General features: G+C 43.9%; 1 protein-coding gene across 2 annotated transcripts in view; it reads right to left on the bottom strand.

The window, feature by feature from the left end:
- Positions 1 to 2,005: 2,005 nt before the first annotated feature.
- The window catches only part of AK8 (adenylate kinase 8), a 73,726-nt gene continuing 50,594 nt past the window's right edge, over positions 2,006 to 25,137 (bottom strand). For both annotated transcript variants that reach the window (XM_041406393.1, XM_041406394.1), the window contains 2 exons: positions 4,325 to 4,405; positions 2,006 to 2,286 (listed from right to left, as the gene is read on the bottom strand). In XM_041406393.1, coding sequence (XP_041262327.1) covers positions 2,049 to 2,286; positions 4,325 to 4,405 — 319 coding nt within the window. In that variant the 3' untranslated portion in view covers positions 2,006 to 2,048. The remainder of the gene's footprint in view (positions 2,287 to 4,324; positions 4,406 to 25,137) is intronic.

Raw genomic sequence — 25,137 nt, forward strand, 5'->3', positions numbered from 1 at the left:
CTTTCCTTTGGTGTTTCCTCACTCTCTTAATCCTATTGTGTATGTCTAGAGAGGAAATACTGTGGTTGTCAGTGCATACATAAAGAAATAAATATTCCTTGGGAGGGAGGAGGAGGATGAGCCATCCCTGCTGCTCCTCAGAGTCCTCACCACAGAGCAGGTTGGGGTCAACTCCATGCCCTGAGCAGCATCCAAGCCCCACAGGGAAAAGTGAGAGCAGGGAAATCCTTGGAGAGCCACAGGGAGTCCCTGCAGAGGTGCTGCTGGAGGAGGGGATCTCCTGCCTGGGGGTGTCCAAGTGCCTTTTCACCACTGTCTGGAGCTGGGGGACACAAAACTTTGTGGAACATTTGGACAAATCGACCTTGTTGCTAAACTACATAATTAACAGCATGACTTATTATAACTTCCAGCACAAGCTCCAGGCAGCCCTCTCCACAAAGTGTCTCTGGGAAGCAGAGTGATGGAAGATGTCCATTGCAGACCTGGGCAAAGCTGTGCAATCAGTAACGTCTGATCCCTGCTGTGCTCCTACCACCTCCTCCTCACCTTGTTTGTCTCATTGCTCAACATTTGTTTTGCCAGAATAAGATGCTAATAAAATCACGCCTAGTTACCAAATTGGTTTTCAAGTGTTGCATTCCAATTATAAAAGCCTAATTCCTGCTTCCACCCACTGAACCTTTTTGGTATTAACAGGCTTTACTATGCAAAGTCATGCAGGGGCTGTTTCGTTTACAGTAATTAAATGAATGTCAATTGTTTTAGTTGTTTCTGAGGGAGAGTTCTACATGAGTATTAGCATGTTCTGCTAACCCTGACGTTCTGCACTTCAGGCCTGCTGCAAACCCTTGGGGGTTGACCACTGACCTGAGACTCCTACCCAGACATGCCAAGTGCATCTCAATGAGACTGAGCTCTTTTTCTCAGTTTCTATGGAACCAGCGGAGCGGAACTAATATAGCATCCGCATATAGATGAAAGAATGAAGAGGAAAAAGGGCTTTACAGCTAAATTAATTAAGCAGATGTACCTGTCTAATTAAAGATGCACTGTCCCTTTTGTACCCTAGCTGCAGTACAAACAGTATTTAAATACACTCTCTATCCATTTCATCTATCAAAATATTTAGTAGGAATGCTCAGATGAAGGTGATATTAGCAAGATGAGCTTCCCATGTATTATTAATAGAAGGGCTCCCAATTATGCATGAATGCTGCAGCACATCTTCATAGCAATGGCAGAAAACCCAGCTGCCCAAGCAGTCACCAACCAGCACATTTGTAACAGGTAGGGCTGTTAAAGATGTCCCTGCCCAGCTGAACACAAGGGTTTTGGCTGGCCCCTGTGCCTGGGAGCAGCCTCTGCCTCAGCCTGGTGCTACAGGCTGGAATTTCTCAGCTCAGGAGGCACCAGGGACTCAGGTTGCTTGGATTTGGCTTTCTTAGATTTCAAAGATATTTATTCTGAGACTTTCAGAGCTGCCCTCAAGGCCAGAAAGTCCAATTCCCATCCATCAACACCCCTTCCCTCCCAAAAGCATCAAAAATTCTGACTTTAAATTCTCACAAAATAACACAATATCCCCATTGCCATTTGGACAAGTGGGGTCTTTCCACCTGAAGTTACAAGGATTTGCTTGCAGGGACAGAGGGAGGCAAGGAGTGCCTGGGTGGTTTTTGTGGAGAATGAAGACACAAACACATCTAACAGCTTTAATACTCCAAATTGACTTCATGGGTCTTACATAGTGAAGACAAAACTACTATTCAGAAACAGAAAAAAAAAAAAAATTAAACACAGGACTTCCCCAGCCACAGTGTTTTATATCTTGCATCATGAAACAAAAGTCAAAAAACTTTCCCTTGAAGCCCAATTTCTTACCCTCTGTACTTCACTCAGCCTTGGTGAGCTTCAGATTTATCACAGCTTGGCTGAATTCCCCCTCCCTGGTGATAACCTGCCACTCCAGCAACCAGACTGCCAATATTACAGGGAAAAATTTAAAATCAACTCTTCCACAAATCATCCCTTTAAATGATAAACTTCTAATGTTTTTTACACGGAAGGGGCTTAATGATACAGCTTTCTATGAACTCAAAGATAACATAAGGGTCTTGGTCAGCATTGACATAAAAGGCATCTTGGTAAAAATCCTCCAGGGCCTTGACATTGCTGTAATAGATGTCCAGGCGCTTCTCAATATTTTCTTCCTCATCCTTGGGGTTCTGCCTGAGCCTGGCCTGGATCTCTGGAGTGGGAGCTGGTCTGAATGTGGTGTGGTATCTGGAGAGGAGAAGAAATGCCACAGTTTCAGCTCAGCCTGAGGACACAGCAGCCAGTTCTGCAGGTACTCCATGCTTTTACCTGTCACAGTCCCTTGGCCTCTTTCTGCTCCAGGTTGGGGTTTTAAAACAAAGATTGGAAATTTCGGGGCAGGTAATCTGTCATTGCTGCCCTCAAGAATCCTGGATCCTCAAAGGCCAAGGGTTTCTCTGATGGTGACATTGATTGTGTTCATCTGCTCTACACAAGGAGAAATTTCTATTACATTACTCAGTGTTCTGGGTTCTGAAGCATTTCCAGACCTTCTACTTGTAATCTTTGATTCCTGTCTTTAAAAAAAATCTAAAAAACCCTAAACTTAAACATAAACACAGCCCTGTACCCAGCATTGCTGGGACCTGTCACTTGAGTTGTGTTTAAGCCTCTCAGGCACTTAATTGCTAACATCTTTATGTAGTAGCAGAAGGTAAAAAGAGGTTAATTCATCTGAGATAGGTTTTAGTTATTTTTGATTTTCCAAATGCCAGAATTTGGCTTCCCTCAATTCACAGCTGTGGCTTGCCTCAGTTACTTCAGCAGAAAAGAGGATTTTCATCCTCAGAGTCCTGTAGCAGTGCCACAGCCCAGCTCAGCTGACACCAAAGGAATTCTGATGATATTCCTGCATTGCCAAAGGCTCCCAACAACCTCTGAAAGTTCCTTTGCAATTAAGTGTTTAAATTCCCTGTTAGAATTGGTAATCCTAACTCTGGGTAAGTATCTGCTCTGCCCTAACACAAAACCAGCTTTTCTGTCTTCCTGTACAGACAAATTTCCCAAAATTTGGGATACTTTGGGATATATTCCTGATATTTTTGGAAAAATGCAAAACCAAGGAGACAGCAGAGTCTGTGTCTCTGCAGAGCTGCACCCAATGCTGTGGACACAGAGTTCTTCCACATGGGAATCATTTAGGGCACAGCTGAAGGCCACCCCTGCCCTGCAGCCAGAGGCTTTACACATGCCAAGGCTTTACACATGCCAAGGATTAGACACAGCACCTAAAAGAATTCAATTCATGGAGAATTTGTGAGGAATAAACCCCAGAGTGTGGCAGAGGGAAGCGTGTGAAGTGGAGCAGATACTGAACAGCCTAATCCTAATGATAAGAAATGCAAAGATGTGGGAATGATTTGCTTCAGCCTGCTCCTTCCTGCTGAACAACCACATTGCTCATTACTAAAGCAAAGAGAGCAGTTACAGCAAATCACTGCTGCTGTCACAAGTTAATGCTGCACCTCGAGTGAGATGTCTGAATAATCATCCATCACTTTGGGACAAATCCACTCCTTCTGGCCTTAATCTTGGAGGGTTCAGGATTTGTCTTTGATGCAATAGGATGCACTCAGCCTTTAGAAAAGCAAAATAAGGGTTTAAAATTTATGTGTGGGGAATCATAATTTAATTTGTGACTTGTTCCCTGGAAATCAAGGGTGGAGAAGGGAGGAAAGCTGAAGGTCACTGGTGAGACAAGGGGATGTGACACCAGTGAGAGGAACCAACCTTCCAGTGACTCAGTGACTCAAAGGAGTTTGCTTTACTCCTTTGCAGGAAACACATCAATACCTCCCAGCAGACAGGACCATCACAGGAGCCTGGGGAAGTAAAATGCAGCAAGTTTTCCATTTTCCCCAGCTGGGAAGCCTTCAAAATTCCCACGGGAATGTCTGAAAACCATCTGCATTTAGGCTAGGTTTCAGACATCTTCCCTCAGCATTATTTTCCCAACCAATTGAGTTACCATTAAAATATTAGACCTGAGTTATTTGCTGCTGTAGATTTCAGTCACCAGGATTGAAACCCCCCTGTTCTGAGGAGCTGCTGCAGCAGGAAGGGGGGCTGGTGCTTCAGGAGCTATGAAAGTTTTAACTCTTCTTTTAAGGAATCCCTAAGCAGGAGTAGAGCATTCCTGAGCTCCTTAAATTGCTAAGAAGCCGATTTGGTGCTTTCATCTCCCTGGCAGTCAGGAAAACGTTAGACATGAGGCAGGAGTGCTCACCTCTCCCCAGTGACAGGATCCGTCCTCCGCTGGGACAGGCGCTCCATGATGGACTCGTAGGGGAGATTAAAGAAGAATACCCTGTGGAGAACACAATTAAATGAATTAACACCCTGAGAACAGCACTTGTGACCTTCAGAGTGGGAGTTAATCCTCACCAAAGGAAGAGCAGCAGTGACAGTCCCCCCAGACCTGCAGAGTCACAAATTTCTGTGATTTCTGCACAGCCTCTCCTCATGGGTTTGGTCTGCAGGCTCAGCAAGGCAGGAGCTCTCTGGCACAGGACTGTGTGTGCTGGGTGCTCTGACAGCTCAGGCTGAGGAATTGCAGCTGGAGCCTCTCTCAGCCTGTCCCAGCCTGCTCACCACCCCAGCACCTCCCTCTGAACTTCTCCAGATCCACTTCCAACCCACCCAGCAAACAGAATCACAATGACATGACCCCAAAGGTAAATAAAAACCTCTGCTGTTCCTGTCAAGGACAGAGAAAGATCTTGTCTGCCAGAATGATGCATTTCTCCAGTGCCCATGAGAGGGATTTTCCTCTTGCTGTTTCAGTCCACTTCCACCCCTTCTGCCCTTGTCTCCCCCCAGAGTGAGTCCTCTGCTCTCCCACTGCTGCCCTGCATCCTTCAGAGCAGGATGAGAGGTAGGACACAGCACAAGCCCCACGATGCTGCTGACAATTCCTTGTCCCCTCCAGCAGCTCAGCAGGGCTGGGCCTTGCTGGTGACACTTTCAGTCCACTTCCACCTCTTTTGCCCTTGTCTCCCCCCCAGAGTGAGTCCTCTGCTCTCCCACTGCTGCCCTGCATCCTTCAGAGCAGGATGAGAGGTAGGACACAGCACAAGCCCCACGATGCTGCTGACAATTCCTTGTCCCCTCCAGCAGCTCAGCAGGGCTGGGCCTTGCTGGTGACACTGCTAAAAGGAAATGTTAATGCTGAAGGCTTCATTTGAAGATCAGAACCTGCAATTCCCATTGAGCCTGAGCGAGGGAGAGCTGCTCAGCCCTCAGAGGGGCAGCCCCACGCTGTCACTGGGGTGGGTCCCACACCAGGAACAGCTTTTCAGGGCGGGCTGGAGCAGGACTTGCCAACCCATTGCACAGAGAGGACACAAGCTCCCTTACGTGGAGGAAGGATGCAGAACCAGAAAACAAGCCCCACATGCACCCAGACACACCCCACTGTTGCATATAAACTGCTGTGCCCATCTCACACTGATTCCTTGTCTTTTTGGTTCATTACAGTGCTCCTGTTAATTTTATATTTGTGTTCAAAAGCTCCCCAGCAGAAGGTTCTTGACAAACTGCTGAGCATGAGCAGACAGGAATCCCCTGTCCCCCAGCTATTGGAGACTGGAGCAGATCTGCACAAAGATCACATTCAACAATTAGCTCAGAACAAAATAAAAAATAAGGCTCCTTTGAACCTATGAATATAATTTTTCCCAGCGAAGCACAAGCTGAAGGCTGTAAATACATCTTTCTTTACAACACACCTTCTCCTGCTGCTGCCTTCAAGGCCAGGCTTCCTGTTTTCATTTTTGTCTGCTTCTCACAGGAGATACTGCGTGGTTTAGACATTCACCAAAGGAACATTTTACACTGACTGGGTGGGATCAGACCAGATGAAAGGCTGAGCTTTACCTTGGCATGCACATAGCAGATTACTAGAATCCTTTGTAGGATTTAAAGTTATGAAAATCATCTCTCTTTTCAAATGTTTACAGATAATGACTTCTATTCACACTGTGGTAACAAAATAACAGCCAGGAATAAAACATTCAAGATCTTGGAGATTCCAAAGACAGGAAAAGAACAACAGTTTCAACACTCTTTTATCCCTTACACTCTTAACATTTTGTTGTTCTTTGTTTCTGTTGCCCAACAATGGCACAAAAACGTGATTGTCAGAACAGGTAACATCTGATGATATGTCTCAAGATGAATATTCTAGTAGAGAGGAACAACATTTATACAGTCATGATAATTGATACGGTTTCCTATTATATCCTGAGATAAACAAACCCACTGAAGGATTATAACCTGGCATATCAAGAAAGCTTGTCGTAATTCATAGTTAGGAACACAAAAAGTATTATGGTATTTGCAACAGAAGAGCCTAAAAAACTCCACTTAAAAAGCTGCCAACAAAATGAACTCTGAAAGCCTTGTCTGAGACTCCCTTCTTTTCCAAACAAGATGCTGCTTATTATCCAGTCTGGTGTCACCATTAAAGAGGAGTTAGGGGAGATGTGGGAGGGTGCAGACATCCCTGCTAATGTGGATATTTTTCCCCCACGTGCACTGTGTAACAGCACACACAGAATTCACTGTACAGCAGCACAAACTCCCAACCCAAGGGTCCTTCCAGTGGAAGGTGGGATGCCTTACCCTGCCACTCCACACATCTCCCACAGATGAGAGAAAACAACACTCCCCAGAGCTGTCAGTTTACAGTCGTTCGGAAGCAGGGGGAAAAAAAAGATGAAGGGGAAAAGCACTGACAGAACTACAGTCTAGACTTAAAATACTTCCAATTAGAAAGCTTTATTACCATTTGGAAGGAGACACATACCCCACACAGTCTATTAGGAGCCCCAGGAGGTTTACTCACAGGAGTAAAGCCTGTTTACATGGATGCAGGCTGGGAAGTGCCTTGGCTATCTGATACATCTCCTGCAGCTCCTCAAGGTTCTTGTGAGCAACATCTGGCCTCTGTCCCTTGCTCAGGCTCCTGTGACTCTGCTCACATAACAAAGCTGACCCTCCAACTGCCCAGGTAACACATTGGGTGGATTTCTCTTGGAAATCCTTGTAACACAGAGGGCTGCACCCATGACCTTGATCCAGCAGCAACTGGAACCACTCCCTGCAAGTACTGGATTCCTCTCCAAGCAGAGCTTGGCCCCTTCCACACAGCAGGCGTGGTTTTCTCACATAAATGCATCCCCTGTAAAGCTCACTTTAGGAATCAGCCAGGCTTTGTATGTTGTAATGTCACAGCTCCTATCAAGGGGAAATATGAAACAGATGTCATCAGAACTGGTAGACAGGGAGGAGAGGAAACACAGGCTCATATCAAAGGACACGACATTACCCTGTGGATTAGCATCCAGCACAGCTCCTCTGCCACGGCTCCCAGCCCAGCTGCAGGAGGGGAGAGGTGTCACTCAGCACCAAGGGGAGGGAGGGCTGGCCAGAGGGGCACCAGGAATCCTCACTCCTGTGCCACAGGGTCAGAATCCACCTGTGGGCAACCAAAAATTGCTGGCATCCTGTTGGAGACTGTGGGGGAAACGTGGTGCAGCCTCTGAGGATAAATGTCCCCCTGACTCCCATTGAGGGAAACCAGAGATTCCTAAGCACAGCTCTGTCCTCTCTCCTTTGTTCCACCTCCGAGGAGAGGGATATGTGGGAAAAGGTCCAGTCCTGTCAGCTTTTATAGATGATAAAACTGTGAACACAAATGTTAAAAGGCACAAAAAAAATCCATGTGTCAGAATCTTGCCTCTTCCTCACTGTACTTGACATCATTTATCTAATCTAGTGCAGCTTCCAGATACATTAGAGAGATTAAATTCCAACAAATTAATAATGATGATGACACCTTCACTGTGTACCCAGTCAAATGAGAACTTGCTGCCTTTGGATGGTGATGAAATGTATTCCAGCCCTAGCAGCTGGAATGTAACTCTGTTTTCCTACCAGCCATCTGGCATTCCAGAAGAGTATTCCAGCCACTTCTGACTATTCAGACAGTGTCATCTCAGAGCCTGGAGGTCACCAGAGCACCCTGCTGCTTCCCCAGGCAAATGGGGGAGGAGAGGGAAAAGCAGGGGTGGCAGGGGTGTTATTTCACCCCGGATTCTGAGACAGGATTTTGGGAAAAATGTGTCCCAACCACACCATAAGTGAAGGATTTGTGACCTACACAGCAGCATTCAGCTAATCCTGAGCTGCATTTGTTCCAGATGGCAACCAACCCATTTAATCCAAGTTATTAACAACTGGCAGTGCTCAGTGCTGGCCTCACAAGAATTTATTTGGTGGTGGTTTTCCTGTATTCTGGAGATAACCACACTGGCTTCCAACACCTGGAAGGGAAACATTTTTGAGTGTTGCTGTAAGAGAAGCAGGTGTGCCTGAACCCTGGGATCCTGTGAATAAGGAATGCTCCAGCTAAGGACAGTCCCTTTGCAGGATGGCTCCACTGCCCTGCCAGCTGCCTTCACATCTCCAGAGAGCTGGAGCTCTGCCTGGGAGCAGGGCTGTCCTTTAAGCACAGCTGCTGCACGAGGCTGACTGAGATGGATCCAGATGTTGGCTGTTCTAGACCTGAGCTATTCTCTCAGGTCAGATTCTCACCCTTGGCATTTCCCACTGTGACACTGGGGGAGTGGAGCCCAAAGCCAAGCCCTTTTTATAGAACTATTGTCTGTGAAATCAGATCATACCATGAAATCAATTCCATGCCTTGTTTTCATTTAAGGATGTAAAGACAGCACAACAGGATATCTGAGACAGGATCCTGATCCCACCTGGCTTTTAAAAACAGAGACACTGACTTGCTTGTGGCTATACCAGGGCCAGGCCAAGCTTTGCAACAAAGTTAGGATGCTTTAACTAAAACAAAAATACACCCCCAGCCAACACTGGGCCACTTTTAATGCTGCTTTTAAACTTTTGAGTTGAAGCTGCAGCTTTAAAAATAGTAAGTTATTAATCTTTCCCTTATTTTCTGACTCCTATATATCTTCTCTGTCGCAGGCAGGTACCAGCTGCCATATTCCCATTCTTCATGCTCTGCACTCTGCAAAAAAAAAGAGGCCCCTGCTGGCCAATTCTTGTTTAAAATTGTGCATAATTGATAGTGGCAAATCTACCCCAGCTGTGTCTAAAACCTCTCCAGGGGCAAGAAAAACACTCTCTGTGACTGTCATTAAGTACTAAATTAGCAAGTGCTCCTGGCAGTTTACAACGTACCACATCAGTCTGCTTAAAAAAAGAAAAAAAAAGAAAAAAAGTGAAGATCAGATGCCTGTGTGATGTCAAAGTTACAGCAAACTTTGCTGGCAGAACTTTGACAGACCCTCAGCTAAATCAGAGCAAAAGGAACAGGAAGGAGAGAGTGAAAGAAAGAGAGAGGAAGAAAGAAAAAGTTATCTCCTTTTCCGGGCAGACAAATAGAAAATGCCAAATTCAAGGCTACAAATAATTGTATCTTTCATGAGGCACAGAACATCTTACTCCATCTGGAGATATCAACAGTGCTCCTGATGCTGTGGCACAATTCCCCATGGAAAACAGAACTCCTGGAGGATGCTGCTCTGGCAGTGCAATGGCTACAATGCTGTAATTGAAATATCAAGCTGAGAAAGAGCTGAGGTTGAAGTGTAAGGATGCAGAAGGTCCTAAAAGGCCACCACAGGTACAATCCTCGTGTGATCCCTGGCACAAACTCAAGCTCCTCCCTTTGGTTCACAAAGCAGCCAAAGCAGGTGGGGCAGGAAATCTCAGAGTTCTCACAAATGCATGGAAAAGCCTTGGGGGCATCATGGACTGATGGCAGAGGGACAAAACCACCACTAAAAACTGCCCTGAATTTGGGTAAACTCTAAGACTCCCATTGTTAAAGCTAACCATATTATTAACTTTTAAAAGTTTCAAAAAGTGCACAGAACTGTACAAACTTCTGGATTTTAGAAGCAAAAAGGAGCTGGATGGCAGCTCTGGCCAGGGTACAAAAATTATCAGCATTGCAAAAAGGTTTTTTCCTTGAGTAGCACCACTGAATGACCACAACAATATGACAAATCAAGTTAGTGGTCCCACTTGACAGGTACAAGGAGGTTCAGATTTGAATCCAAGTTATTCCAGATAAAACCATGACCATTTTAGCTTTGTTGTTTTTCCAGAGATCCTGACTTGGATCAACCAATTCCCCTAAAGAACATCCCCTTCCCTATGGCAAAAAAGACACCTTGAACCTGAATGAAACTTTGGCTCAGCCTCTTCTCAGGCACCATGGCTCAGACACAGGATGCCAAGCATGTTATATTTCCACAATTGCATTCTGCATCCCAAATCCCCCTGTTAAAAATGAAAACTGGTTGCACAGATCCCATCTACCTTCTCCCAAGGCCTGCTCAGGGCTCAGTGCAGCTCTCACCAGGTGTTTTGCCCACGGGTAACCAGACTCCAAAGGCTCTGCTGAGGCTGCACCCCTGACTCCACATGAATCACAGTTTATTCCCTACCCTAAATACTCCTCCTGCATGTCTCTGCAATGGATAAAATGATCCTTATCTCTTATTTATGGAAGGAGCTGTTGGGAGGTTTTATTCACTGGTTTCTTTCAAACTCTGGGATATCTTCTGATGAAAGATGCTTGATTCTATTTCGGGGAGTAATTTCACCCTCTAGGTTTCAACCATAAGGGAAAACTCACTGCATAAACACTAAAACACAGGTTCATCAGCACAAGTGTTTTGCTCATTGAGCTCTTACCATGATTCATGGCACGACGAGCAATTTCCAGACCCTGGATCTTTTCAAATGGATGCATTTCTGTGGAATAACTACAAAAGGCAGCTCGGTGGGGCACTATTCCCAGGACATGGCTGCTGGCCAGGGGAGTGAGATGAACAACACCCTTTGAGGCTGCAGATGTTCCTTCCCCTCACCAGCAGTGCAGAGTTATGACTCTGGTGGATGTTTTCATCCCCCAGCTGGATGAGCTGGGCTCCAGCAGCCCAGGCAGCCGAGGTGACAGGGTCCCTCCTGTGTCCCACCCCAGCAGCCTGGTGGCTCAGCTGGGTCCCAGCAGGTGCCACACCAGCTCACAGAGAGGGAACAGGCACTGCTGCCTGTCTGACACAGCAGTGACTGGGTCTGGAGCTGGGATAAAGCAAAGCAGCTCCATGGATTCACAGCAGCAAGGAAGCCCAGGCCTTTGGGCAGCCAGAGCCCTTCCATGGTCTGCAGGACTTGGGGCTGTGCAAACATCACAGAGCACAGTGAGAGGCACTCAGAGAGAGCAAATGTGCTCGTAGGAGTGGCTTCAATGCATTTTTAAAGCTTCTTTGGAGGAGGCAACATTAACTCTTTCTGTGTGCAATCAGTGGCTCGGATGCATTAATACCTGCATTCAAAACTGCTTTACATTTCTCTCCTCATTTCTATTCTTTGCCTCCTCCTTACTCTCAGCTGTTATTCCAGCATCTTTGCATTCCCCCTGGAGTTCATTCCAGCGGTGCTTTATGAATCACAGAATAAGATGGCAGCCAGCAGTGCTTTAGAGGAGTGTGGCTGGCACCATCTCTGCCCTGCACAAGGTTAATCAAACCCCTCCTCAGATAATCCACAGCCTCTGCAGCCCCAGAGGCCCGAGGTCAGGAACCTGAACCCTCTCCCCCAAAAGCAGGCATGTTTCCCCAGATCCCTGCAACCCTGCAATAATTAGATTCTGCAAAGCAAATCTGGAGCAGAGCAACAACTCCAGGGTTAAGCACCAGCAAACTCATCTCAGGACTGATGCCTGTCTGCTGCTTGGCACCAGCACCTCCTGCTCCTAACAAGGGTAAAACCTATACTCTTCTTAAATAAATGGAATCAAATTTAGAATAAATGACGTTTAACCCCCACCCCCAACATTTAAACACTAACTTTTGTCGTTAGTAAGATATTTGGTATGTAAAAATAAATAAAAGAACTGACACCGAAAAAGTGTATGATTTGGGGGCAAGGGGAGGGAATAAAAGAATGGATTATAATGTGTCATTTTATATATGTGTCAAAGGAAACCAATTTCATAATAGGGAATAAAAATTCCCTGTTTAAATACTGTCAAATAAATCCTCAAATGTAATAGGGTTCACTTGTGGGGAAAGGAAAACTAAATCTGATTAAATATTAATGTGGCGTAGTATTAATTAAGAGAGAAAAAAGTCCATCAAGAGAACCCCAATATGTTTACTGTGTCCCCAGGAAGCTGGAAAATTTCACAATCAAGTGTGTAAATGTTCTAAAAAAGGGTCCTGAATATTTTATGAATATTTGTCATAAAACAGAAATAATAACCACTGTGCAGAGCTATTAGAATTAATATTTATGCTGCCCGCCATGAAATATTCATGGGGACAGAGAAAGGGGGGCCCGTAAGACAAGAATTAATTTACATTGGGCTTGGTTTACCCGCTGGCTTGATGTTTAAAGACGGCTTGACAAGGCTCCATATGAATCCGTCAGTCACTTGCAGCGGTAGGTGGGGTGAAGGCAGGGGGGGAGCGGGTCCAGGCTGCTGACAGCTCACAGATTGAGTTTCTGACAGCCCTTAAAAAATCTAAACGGCCCCCCACCTTTTTTTCCTTCTTGCATTGCCCAAGGCGCTCTGTACTGCCACCGTTCATCCGATCTCCCCTTCCATCTGCTGAAATTAAGGAATTAATGAGCGCTATACACTTTACAGCAGGCCCCAGGAATGTTTACTGGTGATTAAATTATAATGCAGCCGAGCTGTATAATTCATGAACCAATTAAAGGAAGTGTTAGTTGATTTGATGGGATGAGGACGTACAAAAAGCATTTAACTAATAGGGAACCGTGGGCTGCCGGGCGCTTTGGCTTTCTCGGATTACGCGGCTAATTGCTCTGCTTTATAGGGCTGTCACAGATAGCCATACATATTTCATTGTTCTCAAATACTTCAATTGTTTGCTTTCGTGTTGCTGCTGTAATATGTAGAAGCCCAGCCAAACTTCAGTGTAGTTAAAGCACTACTCTGCAAAAGCAGGTTGCTCTGGGAGGAGGGAGGGACGAGAGGGGCACGAGGAGAAGGCTGGCTGAAAAGGAGTAACTTAAAGCCTCAGAGTTAAATGTCACTCAGCAATTACATGATTAAAAGGTGCAACATATGATAGTCTTTTGTTTTACAACTTTTTGGACACTAATATTCTATGCTGACTTCACCGTGGAGAAAATATTGGTGCGCTGAGCTGCTTTTTGTTTTTCCAATACTGAGGAGCGAGCGAGGAAGGTGGAGAGGAAAGTGTATTAAAAAATTCCAGCAAGGAAGAACTAGATTGCTGTGGCTATCAAGAATAACACATCGTGTTTAAACTTAGCTGGTTTGATATTCTAAAACACACGAGAGATGAAGGAGGCTGATTTCCCATCCAGGAACACTCAGTGTCTAATTCCGAGAGCTGCTGAGTCGTGTGAGCTGCTCATCCCAACAACTCCAGTTTGCTGCACAAGGAATGGGGGAATTTGCCTTTCCTGCTGTTTCACAAAGCACTCCCCCACAGCTGACAGGCCACAGGGTTTGATGAAACAGACTTTCTGGATTTGAAGGGGCCTATCAGTCAAGTTATTCCTCAGTAAAAACAGGCACGTTCTTCCAGCAGTGAAATCCCCAGCCCATATCCAATACCTTCAGAGGTATTGCTGAAGAAATTAGGTACCATCAGATAAACATCTCACACAGGCACTATTTTGTGGTTAGACCCTGGACCCTATTGAGTAAACAACAGGCTGGATGAATACTGGATTTCTTTAATTCAGTGATGAAGACTGCAGACCTCCACGTGTCCCTGGCAAGGTGTTTTGTCACCCACCCCAGGGACTCTGTGGTAAATCCTGACCTGTCCAGTTTGGAGCTTTCCATCCCAAAGTGTTGTACAAACAGCTCAGCAACTTCCAAGATAAGTCATTATGTAAAGTTTATAATCTGCTTCATCCTTTCCCTGCACCTGCTCCCTGCAGGATTTGGGTTTGGAAAGCAATCCCTATGGAGAGCCCTCCACCAGAAATCAGGATGTCTTTGCAAGCCAGTGCAGGTGTTCAGCAAGAGACCTACATTCAGTGGATAGTTACTTTTTTCTAAAAAGCAGAGCAAACCTAAGTGGCCCCAGAAAGAAGGAGCTGCACATCCCATTTCCCAGGGCAGCACTCTGATTAGGGGCAGTCTGGGTGGGAAAAAAATTGGGGTGCTAAAGAAAAAAGATTTCTCATATAGCTTGACACTGATGTTAAAAAGCATGCAAATTAAAAAAAAAAAATTAAATAATTCCCTTTATTCAGGACTACCATATACTGATAGTGTGTGCCCAGTTTCTGGGTTAAGTGATGCAAAATTTTGGCTTAGTTTAACAGGTAGGCTCCAAAATAAGGGATAATGACACCAGTCACACAGCAGGAAAACTTGTCATCAACCCACTGGGAGGCTGAATAAAATAGAAATTGGATTGCCTGTTGTAGAAAATAGAAAGGTTAAATTGTCTGGGAGATGAAGTTGATCCTAAACTCACCTCAGTGGGCAGGGCCTTGGCTGTGAAATCTGACTTTCCAGATAATCATGGGGACAGTTCTACACACTCCATGTGATCCTGGGGGGCTTTGAAGTACCCATTGCAGGATTAAATGCATCTGCAATTTGGTAAAATCCATTCAATTACGTTTCTGACATTCAGCACCTGGGACAGCAGCAAAGAGTGTTGGTTGATAATAAAAGGGTTTGTGCAAACTGAGCTCAGAGTCTGTCCCAGGAACAGCGAGCAGCACTGTGGGCATTACATGGGAGAAAAGCAGAGGTGAGAGCAGGCTCTGGAATCACTCTGAGCCAATGATTGCTAACAGGAAACGTCAGAACTTGGCAATATCAAGGAATCAGAGGCACTGCAGAAAGTATTTTCTTTGTGTCTTTTGAAGTGCCCTGGATACAATCAATCATACAGAAGAAAACTCCTATATTTCAGTTCAATGTGGAAAGGGCTATTTGCATTTCAATATGTTCAACTTATCCTGCCAATAAAAACATGGAATCATGAAGAAGAGATCAGGCCACTGGAGTGAAAAACAAGAGATGACATCCTGCAGACCTTTCAGATAAAACAACTTCTTGTTTGTAACATTTCTGTTGGTGTCCCAATATTTCTGAATGATTGGGTTTTCAAATGAGATCAGTCAGCATGCAAATAAGGAAACAGGATCAAGACATCTCCCATATCTGATTGGATAGAGAAATTATCAAAAGACCCTTTTTTCATATCAAATTTCCATCACAAAAGGTCAAACTTTCAACTCCCATTACTTTTGCTAACTGCATTTCACTGTGCCTGCCAGCTCATTGCTGCTGCTGTTTTCAGAGTAAAAACAGAGAAGTAACAAATTATTCCATCTTCTCCCACATCTGTCAGACAGGATGGACAAACACTTTTTAATCTTACTCAATTTTTCTCTGCAGCCCTAAAAATCCTTGCAGCCAAAACATCCTTTCTAACCTGATTAGCTATTCCTGGGGTTGCTTTTATTTTTCTTACAGGTTCTCTTCTTATTTTCTAGCCCAGAGACTGACAGAGCACCAGCTGCGTTGCCAGAATGTTTTGTCCTACAATTTGGCCATTTAAAACACTTTTTGATGTGTGCTTTCCTAAAATATATGTCCCTGTGTTGTCTGGCTGGACTGCTGCCTAAATACACAAGTAATGGATGTTCCAGAAATGGCCCAAGACTCAAACACTCAGCTCACACAAACTCAGAGGAGCAGCTCAGCATCCCGAGGTACCATCCACTGCTTTCCAGGTTTAAAGCTGAATTCTGAGCAGCAGGGATAGCAACTGGGACAAGCACAAGAAAAATGAATTCATTAGTAAATTGGCAGGACTCGATGTATTTGTTGCTCCCCGTCCCATAAAAATTCTCCCTCACTATGATTATCATTGCAACATATATAACCCATCAGATCAGTACCTAGAGGCTTCTGTTACTCTGATTTTCTCTGTGTTCTTATTACTCAACAACTAAATGCTTCACAAAGCCATTTCCTACAGAAATATTTATGTTCCCAAATGTTTATTGGCCCCTCTATCATGATCAAGCTTTTATGAGCACTCTATACAGAACTCTGAATTAAATACATAATTCCTGCTCTATCAGGTCTGTGTTTGTCTATTCCACACAGCCAGGCACTGTGGTGAACCACAGAACACCTTGCAGAAAATCTAATTTATATGGTAAAGATATTTCTATCCACACTGACTGTGTGGGCTGGTGATTACAGGAAGCTAATGAGGACGAGGAGGATGGAGGGTTTAAATTCCATTAAAGGCTTTTATTCATTGTGCTGGTTGTCCTGAACAACCTGTCCCAGTGATTTCCACACAGGCACAGGCTCTGAACCATCACAGGCTGGAAGGAGATGGAGGAAATGCCACACAAATGCTTCTGACTTGCTCCACATCACACAGGTGACCAGGACAGCTCAGCTACATGGAATAATCAACCCTCAGTCCCCTGGAATCTGCTCCTCCTGGCAGCTCTGAGCCAGGACCACTGAACAGCTCAGATCAGGAGCTGTTCCCCCTGATTACTTCCTTCACATCTGATTTTTCATTTTTCTTCTCCTGCTGACCAGCAGTGCTTGTGGTGATTTGTCAGTGTCTCGATGCAGCAACTAAACTGAAATTCTGGCCTCTCTACCAGCATCAGATCAATGTTCTCAGCTCCTTGGTGCCCAACAAATGCCAGATGCAGAATTCAGGGAAACTTCTTGCAAATAAATTCTTGGGAATGGCTGGAGCTGTGCCAGGGGAGGTTTAGGGGGGGATTAGGAAAAGGTTCTGCCCCCAGAGGGTGGTGGGGCACTGACCAGGCTCCCCAGGGAACGGGCACAGCCCCAGAGGTCCAGAGGATTTGGACAGCAGGGACATGGTGGGATTGTTGGGGTGTCTGTGCAGAGTCAGGAGTTGGGCTCTCTGATCCTTGTGGGTCCCTTCCAGCTCAGGATATTTTATGATTCTATGAAAATAACAGTGAATACAATTTATCTGTAGAGTTTCTGCTCTGCACAGTCTATTACTATTGATACACTAATCATCAGCCCATTAAATGGATCAAAAGTCATTATCTGTAATGTTCTCTTTTTTTCCTGAGATGTGTCTGGTCAAAGGTATTTTGAGGATGAACTGAGGATTTCAGTCACTAGGTAAGGTCTGGAGCTCATGGGATTTAATAATGGGCTCTTCAGAGTAAATGAAGAAAATATAAAAGATCTGCTGACTGGAAACTATATTTGACATTCAGATACATTCACGACTGAGGTGTGGGATTCTAACAATGAGTAACTGCATAGGAAGTTATTCACTCTTGGATTGATTGCACAGGCAACTTTTAAACAGAGTGATTTCTCCCCCCAAAGATACTCTAGTTCAAACAAGGCTCTGCCTGGACCTGTTGTGAATTACAATGTGTTTGGAATTAATCAGACAGAATTCAACGTTTAACAAAAAAGCAGAAGATGGATTTTTCTTCTCAGAACTGTTTTAAATGAAGACTTCTGTTCCTTAAAAGGCCCACCTACTATGCATAACTGTTTGTACCCAGAAATCAGCTGAAGGAAAGGGCACTCACCTCCACCTGCAGCTTGCACATAACAGGAAAATGTGAAAAGCTGAATGTTTATATTATTTCCCCACTAATATAACACAGAATCCTGCCTAACACCATAATGAAAACCACCTTTTACAAAATCAAATCCTCTGGTTCTTCTGAGGGCAAAGCTTCCAGGCTGCCCAACAATTAAGAATTTTCCAAATGCACAGTTCAGACAACCACACAAACTCAGCAGCACACAGACTCTGTGCACCTTGTAAGAATGAAGAATATTCACAAATATTCACAAATACCAGCCCTTTGAATGTTTTTTTAAGGGCAGGGAGGAAACCAGGACAGGTTTTTGTGTTGGCTTCCAGGAAAGAGCTTACACTGCCATTACCATAAATCACCCCAGAACATCCACAGTGATAGAGCACCTTTCATTAAAAAAAATACTGCAGCTTCCTTCAGAAGCACTGCCACTTGCCATTTCTTTGAGGTAATCAGATAGCTGTTAATTAATAAACCTGTCAGGTGAATCGTCCTGCTCTGGTCATCATTATCCATTCTGTAACAGAATCCTGCTCTCATCACTGCTACCCACCCCATAGCTTCCAGCTCAATTAACTTAATGCTATGCAAATGAGAGGCTCTCCTCATCATTAGCTTATAGCCCACAAATGTTAATAACATAATTGGGCCTTCAACAGGGTAATTAGACACGATTTCTTCCATTAGTCTTACAAGGCTAATTATTGTTGATAGGAGAGAGGGGATGAGTCCCAGTGCTGCATGCAAAGAGGGGCATCTGGTTAAAGCAAATATAGACAAACCATCAACAAGGTAAAACAACAGTTGAGATCCAGAGCAGGGTCAGGTAGGGATGGGGTGAAGGAAGACATCACCAGGAGAAACTTAGGAACCACAGGAGAAAAGAAATCCTACAAGACAAGAACTAAACCCAAATATCCAGCCTGATGCTGGAGCTCTCCTGCCCTGGGCAGTGAAACAAGGTCATGCTCTCAAGCTTTTGCAGGCAGGGCAGTTGGGAAGCTGTGCTGATCAAAATTCCCAGGTTTGAGATGCAAATGTGCAGCCAGAGAGAAGACCTTAAGAACTGAATTTATTCCTCCATTTCCCATGTCATTATGCCCAACCATTTCTCCTGCCACCACTGGCTTGGTTGTGTTGGATGACAAGATTTTTCTGAGCAACACCTACTTGCTGTAAGAACCAGAGGAAATGGTCTCAAGTTGAGCCAAAGGAAGTTTAGATAGTAGGAAAAAAATTCTTCATGGAAAAGGTGGTCAGGCATTGGAACAGGCTGCCCAGGGAAGTGCTCAAAGTGCCCAAAAATGTGTGGATGTGGCACTTGAGGATCTGGTTTACTGGTGAACACCATGGTGGTGCTGGGTGGAAGGCTGGACTTGATGATTTTAAAGATTTTTTCCAACCTTCAGGATTCTGTGATTCTAATTGCAAAACTGGAGTACACTCAATTATTTAATAATCACAAAGCAAAATGCATGTCAGCAATGTATTCACAGAAAGGTAATAAAAATCTGGATTCAGTGTAATGGACTGGCAGTAATATTTCTAACAAAAAAAAAAAAAAAAGGCAGCAAGTTTCCAAATTTAAATTCTGTTTTGGCTGGTGGAATGAAATCTCAGGATTTGCTCCTGTGCCAGTTAAACCTGTGCATCCATGGAGGTTAGAAATGTACAAGTGGAGACTTGAGTTCTGTGAGAAACCTGGACTTTCAAAAGGAGAAAGAAAACAGAAATATGGCAGTTTCTCCACACCCACCAGCACTTAGCTTTGACAGTTCAGTGTCTTGCTGTAAAGTGTTAAAAAAAAGGTAAAACTAAAGAGTGCACAGGACTCAAGGGGTTGAGAAGACACATTATTTCTTTATTTTGTATCTGTTTGACTTTGGGGCACATTCATGGGCAAGATGAATCCTTTGATTTCATTGCAAGTATGTGAGGAGGAACCTTTTCTACAGACTTGTCCTGAAAATCAGCTTAAATTATGTTCACAGAAGTAGCAGCTTTTACTAGAAGGTTAAATGAAACCATTACTCTTTTAACCTTCTGTACCTTGACCTTTGGTCAGTCTCTCAACAGAACAGGATTGTTCACTCAGTGAATATCAGTGGGATATTAATCAGCATCATGTCAAAAGAATGACAGACCACAATTTTTAAAGAATTATTTTTATCAAAGCACGGCAGCGCCCTACTGAGCTAAGAGGTACAGAACCTGTTAGGAAAGGGTAATGTTTAAAAGCCTCTGTGGAATAGATAAAAATCTTTCACAAAGTGTATTTCAAAGGACAGCATTCTGTAATATGGAATTTTGCAAACCTAATGGGTTTAGGGACAGAAAAGATGATCCTTGCAAAGCATAAAAGCCCTGGGTCACCTCTTACACCTGAGCCAAAGGAGGCCAATTTGAGTGATGGTGATTAATACATTTATGTGACTCAGGTGATCCAAGCCCAGAGAATTGGATCTGTCAGACATCAGGGATCATTCCCACATCTTTCCTGTAGGAAAAGCTATGGCAGGATTCAGTTCCCCTCTCTTAAATTGCCCTGCACTTACTAAATTTACTCACTAGAAAATTCTGAGCAAATCTCTTGTTCCAAGGCAAACAGCAGTAAATCCACTGCTGTTTTAATGAAGATTACACTTTCTAATCCTCGTGGTAATGACAAACCAGTCTCCATTCAACATGCAATATTCCTTGTCAGTTTTAATCACCAAAACTCTATTCTATTTGCTACAGACTGATGCACTTCCCAGACCTTCAGCCTGGACAATCCAAGCAAAATCAGCACAATTCCTGTTCTGCTGAGGGTTTTCTGCATGGGCCAATTTTGCCACATGAGTTCTGAGTAAAGCCTTACTCTGGGATTAGTCCCACATCCAACGAGATCACTAAATCAGAGCACAGCTGGCACAATCCTGTCCATGTTCTTACCTCAGAAATTCTGAATCCAGTGATGGTGGAGTTCATAAACTCAGTTTTAACCTGTACAAGATGTAAGGGTGGCCTTACTGCATTTATTCAGAAGGATATTCAGCCAAATTCAGCCAGCACACTACTGAAGTAATCATGATGGGAGATGCTGGACAGCACTGGCCAGCCCTCCTTTCCCCTCGTGCTTCCTCAGCCACTAAATGTTTTCATTTACAGTTCTCACACATGCAAAACTCCCCTCAGTTTTATCTACACATGTCCTCTTAGCAATGCAAAGAAAATGCCCTGGTTAATTAAATTAAAATGCTGCCATATTGTTATATTTAAAGTTTTCCTCCCTCACTAATTTTGCAAAAATTTTTCTGGTTCAAGGCAGATCTCAAAACCAGTATCTTCATTACAAAACCAGCCTTGCATGTGTATGGTTTTCATTTGTGTGTTAACTCCTGAGTTAATTAAGGTGAGATTTTGAAAATGACTGCTTTAGACCATGAGGAAATAGTCAGAATTGACAAAGCACATCACATTTTACTTTATTTCTTGGCTGTGAGACCCACCAGCACTGCACCATGAAATGCACTGATGGTGCATGAGTGCAGCCTGGCTTTTCCTAGGTGCCCATCCCAGCAGAACTGTTGGTTCAGAGGGACTCTGGGCCAGAGAGGCTCGAGAGGAGCTGCAGGAGGAGCTCAGGCACCCCCAGCACCCCCAGCCCTGGGGAATGAGTCAGCCAGGGGAGTGAGATGAACAGAGAGCAAGCAGAGACCTGGGGAGAGCTCAGGGAACTCTCGGGGCTCCAAAATGTGTGAATAAAAGCTGCAGCAGAGAGTGCAGGATGGGGAAAGCACAGGCTTAGACTTGGGTACTATTTAAATGACAACACTCAGATTTCCTTGGCTGTTTCACTTCATTCCTTAAACCAAAGTTGTGTTTATGTGAATGCCCTGAACAACCTTTTACTGGTTTGTAGAGATTGGTATCACAAAGTTGTCATTGGACTGAGATATGACTGGCTTGCTTTGTCTAAAATTTGCTACCAGTGCCAAAAATATCAAAATTAGCCCAGACTCTGCTGTTTTTACAGAATTTTCCCTCTCCAGTTTGGTGCTGAGCTTTGACTTGATGGCAACTTCCAAGAGAAACAGTTCCAACTAAGGGCAACCAGGACAGAAAGGTTCCCCTTAGTTAGACCTGTTTCTCTTGGAAGTTGCCACCTTCAGGTTTCCTAATGTTTCCTCATTTGTGAGAGACAGTTACTGCAGGAAGATCTCCCTCCTTTCAGCAGTAAAAGCAATGAAAGGGTTGTGCATGTGGTGTTGGGCCCTTAAAAATAACAGCAAAAATAAAAATACTGGCTTAGAAGTAGAAGCTTTTCTTCTTTCTCTTCCTGGAGATGTTGGAAGCTTGCTGAGATCAGAGCACTCCTTAATTGCTGTATCCAGGATTTCACCACACAAACTCCAGCCATCAAAAGGAGCTTGTATGAGATGAGGTAACTTCTAAAAATAATCCCTGCCTCCCACAACTGAAGCCAAATATACCTCCTATTCTTGTTGGAGCAAAATCAGCTTGTGACAGCAAATGCAGAAAGCCCACAGAAGGATTTTTAGAACTGCATTTGATGTTTTGTTATTGCTGGCTCAAGATGCATATTAATGCTTCTCCCCAGGAGAGAAAGGCTCTTATGGGACCAATATAGGTCAGGCAGAATGTGCAGCAGAAGTGACATAATCTTTTTTATTGTAATCATCCAATTTTCTATCTATTGGATTATCTAAGAGCAAGAGCTTCTATTCAGAGTAGTGTTAGGAGGGAAGAGAGAGCACAGCCTGAGGAGGAAGAGAATGGAGAGTAAGGATTCCCCACCAGTGGCAAAACCTCACAAATGTGAATAAGGAGCTGCTTCCATTGGGTTTGTGTGCACAAAAGAATGAGGGTGGGTTTTTGCACTGTGTGTAACCCCTGGGAGTGCTGAGCAGAGCCCTCCTGCCACAGGGACATGGGAGGGAATGGCAGATTCCCAAAAATATTTTGCCCATCACTCCATGCCCAGTGGTGCCTCTTCTACTGGAGGCAGATCAGGAAACAAAGGTAAATTACTTAATTACTTAATTACAATCTTGTTAATGAGCAGGATAAGTGTCCAAACACTTGCATCAAGGGAGAAGACAATCCCTGAGTTAGTCCTGTAGCTTGGAAAAGGCTACAGCAGCAGAAACTGGATTAAACTGATCACACAACCTGAGTGAAGCAGAGTCTCAGGTGAGAGGAAGATTTGCTAATTTTGCCCAGCAAATGAGCAAATTTACAAACACTGGGATTTTGGTGTGATTTCCCCCCTTGGCCAGGGTGCTGTGGGTGAGAGGGGCAGTGTCTCTGCTGGGTGGGGAGCACAGATCAGGATTCCTCACCTAAACCACACTTCCCAGAGAGCTTCTGCTCCAAAAGCACATCCCAGAACTCTGCAGGAGCTGCTCCTTCAGCCCCCACTGCCCCTGGCTTCTACCAAAGCCTGTTTGGTTTGGTGATGGAGGAGAAGAGCCCAGCTGAGATGGAAGCAAAGGGAAAATGAACCCAAACCAATTAGTGATAGTGAAGAGTCACTAAAGCAGCAGCCACAGAATGGCTGGAAGAGTGAGCTGAGAAAAAAAAATGAGAATGATTGAAACAGAGAATTGTGCTGCCTATTATTTTTACTATTTTACAAATTAATCCAAATCCTACATAGTTCACTTGGACTTTTCCTACACTTTCTCTGTCTCTGGTGCAGGGAAATTTTATTATGCTGATTTAGTCCCTTGATTAGCTCATCATTTTTCTGTTGGGGCTTTTTTTTTTTTTTTCTTTTTTTTGCCTTAAAATGAGGAGAAAATAAGATATAACATTTCTTCTTTGCTACTCATCAGATTTTTGTATGCCATCAGCTGAAACCACACCTATTATAAATATACAATATCCATCATTTAAATTAGGTCAAAGTTTTTAAAATGCTCTGTAAGATTTTTCCATGTCAGAATAATTCAATCACTATCATGTTTCCTTGATGCAACTATTTTGGGATTTAGCTTGTTCCTTGATAGGGATTTAATTAAGTCATTTACATGTAATTTCCAAATAAGTAGCTGTTGCAAAAGGCAGCAAAGAAATGAAAAGGCAAAAAGGAGCCTGAAGGCAGGAGATCTTTAACAAAAATATTTCTGATATAGAAATGAATCTGAGGAATACATATTCAGTGATAAGTATTCCAGTCCATGTCTGGTAAACTCTCAGATAATGGCAGCATGGTGGGGTCACTGGGGTTCTATTAGCTCAATTAATGAGGAGTAAGATAAGGCTAACACCCAGCTCTTCAAACGGCTCAAAAATAGAGCTGATAGTAATGGAGTTATTAACCTTCGCCAGCCATTGAATTTTACTGCTGATTCCAACTCCATTTCCTAGTTCAGGCCTCCATTAATAGGCTGTTTATTATCCCTAATCCACATTGGGATCAGCTGCAGAAATACGAAAGCCCCATGTAAAGACCAAGTAGTTCAAAAAATCTCTTTTTTCCCCTCCCATCCTGATTTCTTCCTTTTCAACATATTCACAGATTCTTCCTTAGAAATTAGGGGCTTCATTATCCTAAACTGTTTGAGTACATGTTCTCAGCAGCGTGGTGAAAAAGAAGCTTCAAGTATATTATGTAAAAAGATGACATAATTGGGAACACAGCCACATCATTTTGAAGACCAAATAAAACCCTGCTGGAAAGCTTGCACTGGAGAAGCTCTTGCTGTTTATTTTCTCTACTGGGAAAGAAACAACTTTAATTTTGGAAAAATGGGTATTAGAAATGTATTATGGATGTATTGCCAGGCCAATCCTTTGGCTCAGCCCTCCCCTGCCCAGCTTTGGCTGTTCACTTGTATTATTTGTAATGTAATTAATCAACACTGAAAAGCAAAATAACTGACCCTGGGTTCAGATCAGAAGGACAAAACCAAGGAAATAATGGAGAGGGGAAGTGGCAATCCCAGGAGAGGCAGCAGCAGAGCCTTTGATGGGAGGGCTTGAGGAGAGCTCCAACACAAACCTGCCTCCAACTTTAACACAGAAATCTTGAGTTAAAGGCTCTCTTTAGATCTCTCTGAGTTTGAACTCACTCAACTGAGATTTTTGACACTTTGTAAATTTTTGGTGTATTTTCAGTGAAAGAGACAATGTTTAGTTACCCCAGTCTGCACACAGAAGATGTTCTTCCCAAAATCTGTCCCAGTAACATCTGATAGGATATCAGCAATTATGAGGGATGGAGTTAAGATCAAAATAAAAATGTTTATTATATCCACCTCCAGTACACAGAGCTGCCCTCAAATGCAGTTCTGGGTGTTCCACCTCAGAAAAAAAAAAAAAAAAAAAAAAAAAAAAAAAAAAAAAAAAGGGGAACCCCCAAAAGGGGGGGGAAAAAGG

This window comes from Onychostruthus taczanowskii, unplaced genomic scaffold, assembly GCF_017590055.1.
Source record: "Onychostruthus taczanowskii isolate IOZ18803 unplaced genomic scaffold, ASM1759005v1 scaffold25, whole genome shotgun sequence".
NCBI classification, from domain to species: Eukaryota; Metazoa; Chordata; class Aves; order Passeriformes; family Passeridae; genus Onychostruthus; species Onychostruthus taczanowskii.